General features: G+C 41.2%; 1 protein-coding gene and 1 long non-coding RNA gene across 4 annotated transcripts in view; both read right to left on the bottom strand.

The window, feature by feature from the left end:
• LOC109518360 (uncharacterized) overlaps positions 1–998 on the bottom strand; it is a 7,961-nt gene extending 6,963 nt beyond the window's left edge. The window contains exons 1-2 of the long non-coding RNA XR_002168746.1: positions 878–998; positions 709–767 (exon numbers count right to left, since the gene is read on the bottom strand). This is a non-coding gene — a long non-coding RNA (uncharacterized LOC109518360). The remainder of the gene's footprint in view (positions 1–708; positions 768–877) is intronic.
• Positions 999–3,543: 2,545 nt separating this feature from the next.
• The window catches only part of ints8 (integrator complex subunit 8), a 7,927-nt gene continuing 6,862 nt past the window's right edge, over positions 3,544–4,608 (bottom strand). For 2 of the 3 annotated variants that reach the window (XM_019874146.1, XM_019874148.1), the window contains exons 26-28: positions 4,258–4,322; positions 4,142–4,185; positions 3,850–4,049 (exon numbers count right to left, since the gene is read on the bottom strand). In XM_019874146.1, coding sequence (XP_019729705.1) covers positions 3,933–4,049; positions 4,142–4,185; positions 4,258–4,322 — 226 coding nt within the window. In that variant the 3' untranslated portion in view covers positions 3,850–3,932. Of the gene's footprint in view, positions 3,691–3,849; positions 4,050–4,141; positions 4,186–4,257; positions 4,323–4,608 lie in introns of those variants that run through there. The other variant, XM_019874147.1, reaches the window with a different exon arrangement.

Genomic DNA, 4,608 nt, shown 5'->3' with positions numbered 1-4,608 from the left:
CGGCCCCCCGCCACTCGTAAAAGTCCGCGCATGTCGCCCCGGACAAAGAGGAAAACACGGCGGTTGTAAATTCTTTGGAATTGTGAGGATCCGCCCTGTTGTCTTCTTAGTTTTGACACGGCGGACTATTTACATCAGAGCTGAAGTAGTTTTAAATTTTTTATGTTCATTACTTCTTTTTTGTTTGTGTATTTTTATTATTATTATTATTTTTTTTTTATGTCTGGACTATTTTTCGAGTGCAATTTTAAATAAGACCGCAAAAGGTCAAAAGTTAAGCATTGTATGATACTGCCCCTGATGGCAAGTGTCTTATTGTTCCATGCTAACATTTATGACGGTGACTGTTTGACCTTCCAACAGATTATTTCCATTCTTTGCTTTTTCAAAATTCAAACAGCGCGAGCCGTCTCGTTGACGTGTGGTTGCCGTCATGGTGACACGACTGGGCAGACCACCAGCACACGGTCATGGGAATCAAACAGGGGGTAAATTCTTAGCCGCTCATTCCTTGGCAAAAGGCGAGTCTAGATTTCACAGTGGCATTTTTTTTTTTTTTTTTTTTAACCAGTAAATTGATGTATTAGGGAGCCATTTTGTGCAAGTTGCTAACGTCTGGGCAAATAAATCATCTTCATGCTGCAGTTTCGAGCCTTAAAAGTTCAAAAGACTTTGTTGATTTGAAGGCCCAAAACAAATGGTACGTACTTGGCGCGGCTTTCTCCGCTGCAGCTGTGGTGTATGAGCATACGACTGGCCGATGTGACCTTAAAATAAGAACGCCGTAGTTTGCTTTTTTTCGACAAAAATGGGATATTCTATTTTTCAACAATGAAAGATTTTTTTTTTCCCCCTCATCATCAAATGAACAACTTACCTACAGTGAAGCACTACTGGCTGCTGTTTTTTTTCCTGCGACTTGGGCCCAGGCCAGGTGGGGGGGAATTATGAACAGTTCTATAGAAGCAGTCAGTGTTAGCATAAAACATGAAAGCATAAAAATGTCCCCAAGAAAAAAAGAAGATGACTCTAACAGGTGGAATTTGTTTGTGGTTAATGAGAGGCACCTTAAAAGGTGGCAGGTGTGCGCTGACTCCTATTTAACAAATTCCTTTCATGTGATTGGTCAATTCTGATGACTGTGACATCATTTTTATGAAAGGGTGTACACATTTGTGCAACCACCATCATTATTTCACTTTTTGTTCAAATGTCTGCCTCTCAGTTGTATAGGTTGTAGATCACATTCATGGTGGAAAAAGTCCCTCCCCCCCCACAACCTGACATTCGAACAAGGGTGTGTAGACTTTTTATTTCCACTCTACATGAATGTTGGGTTTTTTTGTTTTTTTTTGGTGAGCCTGGCAGTAGGCTACTATTGCATCCAGACCTTGCCAGCGAGTTCAAAAGTTGAACGCGGGTCAGCTTGTCGACTCGCAGAGGCCCTCAAGGCTCCCCCGAAGGCCCCTAATCCTTTTGTGTGTAACTGATTTCATGAACAAAGTGAAAACACCAGTTTGATCTTTTAATCCCTGCAACGCTACCAGCTACTTGAAGAGTGCTCCTCGGTCACGTCCACCAAAACTTGTCTCCCCAACTCTTCTTCTTCTTTGCGAGGATCCCTCGCCGTAAATCCATGCTGGGTCGACATTCTGGATCTTAAAACATTTGTACTTATCAGTCAGTGCCGATGAAATCAAACAAACCGCGAGAGGAGGACTGGTAATAGATCATGCTGCATACTTCTCCGTGGAATCTGTGCGTGTGTGTGTGTGTGTGTGTGTGTGTGTGTGTGTGTGTGATTTGCGGCATGTGAAAGAGATTTTCATAAGGAGATCTGGTTAATTCGCAGTGTTTATCTCCATGCACGCGCGCGCGCGCGCGCGCACACACACATACACACACACACACACACACACGAACACACAGTTCTAGATTACATTTGACACTCGTTTATAGGCTTCTTTTATATTTGCCTACTTTTCCCATCACTTTTTCCCCCTTTTCATCCTCCCCAATTACTCCGTTTCCACCCACATACTGTCCTCATATTCTCCAATGCCTTGTGACATATATATTTTTTTGAAATAGGCAATCCTGTTATTTATTAACTCAATAGCGCATCATCACACCACTTCACAAGCTTCACGAAAAGCAGCAGTTTGGCAGTGAACAATTCTCATTTATTGGCAGTTTTCATATAGATTGGCCTTCAAAGACAGTTTAGCTTCATGCTAACAAACAATGCAAATCATGATACACGGGCAACCAAGTAGCATCGGCGTCACAACACATCTTGCGGACAGATAATACAATAGTCACAGGCGTGTGTTCTTTATCTGCTGCGAAGAGCAAGTCATTTTATTGCAGTTTATAGTGCCCCCAGGTGGCCAATGCGTACACACCTGAAGGGGCAGCACAATGTCCATTGAACAGAAATATGAAAAGAGTGTCTCTTTATATTCTGTCATTACCAAATGTTTTTATAAAGTACATGATAGTGATATTGTTTTGATTAAAAAAAGAACATTTGTTTCTTGGGGGGAGGGGGGGGCTGCAAATTATTATCGGCCTTTCCATTCGTTTCAATGGCGTGTCTTACGTTACATGTCCCAAGGCACCACTGTACTTTTTTTTCTTCTAAATTACAACATAGAGCTTTACATTATTTCCAAATACTTGGGTTGTTTTGAATGCATTTTCTGAAATGTTATAGAAATTTACATTTCACGTAGAATGTAACTTGTGAACATCGGACAATCGCCAATCAATCAATAATGGCACATTAAATTTCACACTGACACAAATGTGTTAAATACTGTCAATGATCAAGGAATGGGAATTCAATGAAGGGCAACAATCCTCATATATGGGTGACGATAAGACTTTTTCCACTATTTAAAAGACATTTTGGATTTTCTTTTGTGTTTTTACACCTCTCATCTTCACAGAAAAAATCTTTAGAAGGCCCGAACTGCGCAAGGGATCGAATATTTTAATCCAAGTTTAGGGCTCCGCCTAGTGGTGATATTCCGCCTTTTTTTTAGTTTACATTTGTTTCATTGGATTTAAAAACGTTAACTGGAGTGCCAAACACAACATACGATTAATACTGTGATGGAAGGTCTTCATCATAATTGTGGACATGTTGTAGCCTGGAGTACAAGTCAAAATGATAAATGTGACTTCGCTTATTTTTTTCTCAAGAGTTGTTTTTTTTTTTTTTTTTAGGAGAGGATAAAAGAACTTTCCGTGGTCGACATATTGAATTTATCCTGCAAATTAGATTTTAAAAAAATGTCATGGATACGGTTGAAGATGTTGCAGCGTTGCAGTGCTCCGCCACGATTATTGTCCGCATGTGTGATCTGTTTTGCGTCTGCCTGGAAAGCGCCGACAAAGTCTGTCAAGGCCTGCAAAGGGTTCACGGCTCCTCCGTGCCGCTGGGGGACTTCAAAACAATACAATGTGAGCATCTTTTTTGTGTGCATGTGTGTGTCAGATTTTTTTTTTTTTTTTTAAGCTCGACACGACATTGACGGGGTCAGCCACAAAATGTGAAAACAGATCACGTTTCTCAAATAGAACACAACAAAAGAGCCACACAGGGGAATAAAAGAACGATGCTGGGAAAAAATGTAAAAGGCTCATTTTGAACCACAGGTGTGAGTGAGAGATCGCAACAGATGCGTTTTAGGAGACAAAAAGTTTGGCTCGGACCAATCAATGAGAGAATGGAAAAAAAAATGATGAAAATGCCCCGCTGAGCAGACATATTTGAAATTTTATTTTCAATGGAGAAAAAAAATGTTTTGGGTGGAGTTTAAAAAAGAAAAACATTCATTTCTGATGATTTTTTTTTTTAAAAAAGCTTCAGCCAATGAAATCGGCCAGCCGATTATCCAGTTGGAGCACAAGGTTAAAAATGGGACTCAGAAGTAAAGCTTAGCCATGGCCTGCAGGAATTTTTTTTTGCGCTTCTGCGCCGCCAGCTGCAGAACCTCCTCGGGGTTGCTCGTATTCAGCTCCGTCTGACCGATGGCTTTTATCTGCAAGAGAGGACGTTTCATCATATACGCACACACTCAAAACGCTGGGCTGCGTCGACTTTTTATACCCAACGTATGTTGACACTTCTTACCGCTATTTGTCTCTTCTCCGCTTCACCGCGCTTGTGGTGGATGTCTGATCACGGTCAAGGTTATATTTCAAAAGAAATAAATACAAACGTGTGAATTGAAAGTTGAGTGAGGATACGCGTGAGGTATTCCAAAATGGTGACGTCCCAGATGTAGTCGTAGAAGGAGTCCATGGCGTCGTGACTGCATCCAAGGACATAAAAAAAAAAAAAAAAAAACAAACAAAAAAAAAGTCACGGTGGAACTGCTGTGTAACTTTTTTGGTGCTCAAGGCTGTGCGGAACAAGGCGTACCTGTTCTGCTCTTGCAGGGCTTTGAACGCCGTCATGTAGTCCACCTCCCTCAGGAACTGGCACAGGACCGCCACCTGCAACACAACTTTTTTTTTTTTTAAACCCCTTCAGGAACAGCGGTTACGACAGTGGACAGCTTATCAGCATAAAAACAAGCAAATGGAAGAGCAACAATA

The sequence above is a fragment of the Hippocampus comes genome, unplaced genomic scaffold (assembly GCF_001891065.2).
Source record: "Hippocampus comes isolate QL1 unplaced genomic scaffold, H_comes_QL1_v1.1 scaffold166, whole genome shotgun sequence".
NCBI classification, from domain to species: Eukaryota; Metazoa; Chordata; class Actinopteri; order Syngnathiformes; family Syngnathidae; genus Hippocampus; species Hippocampus comes.
This window is presented reverse-complemented; position numbering and strand designations above follow the sequence as displayed.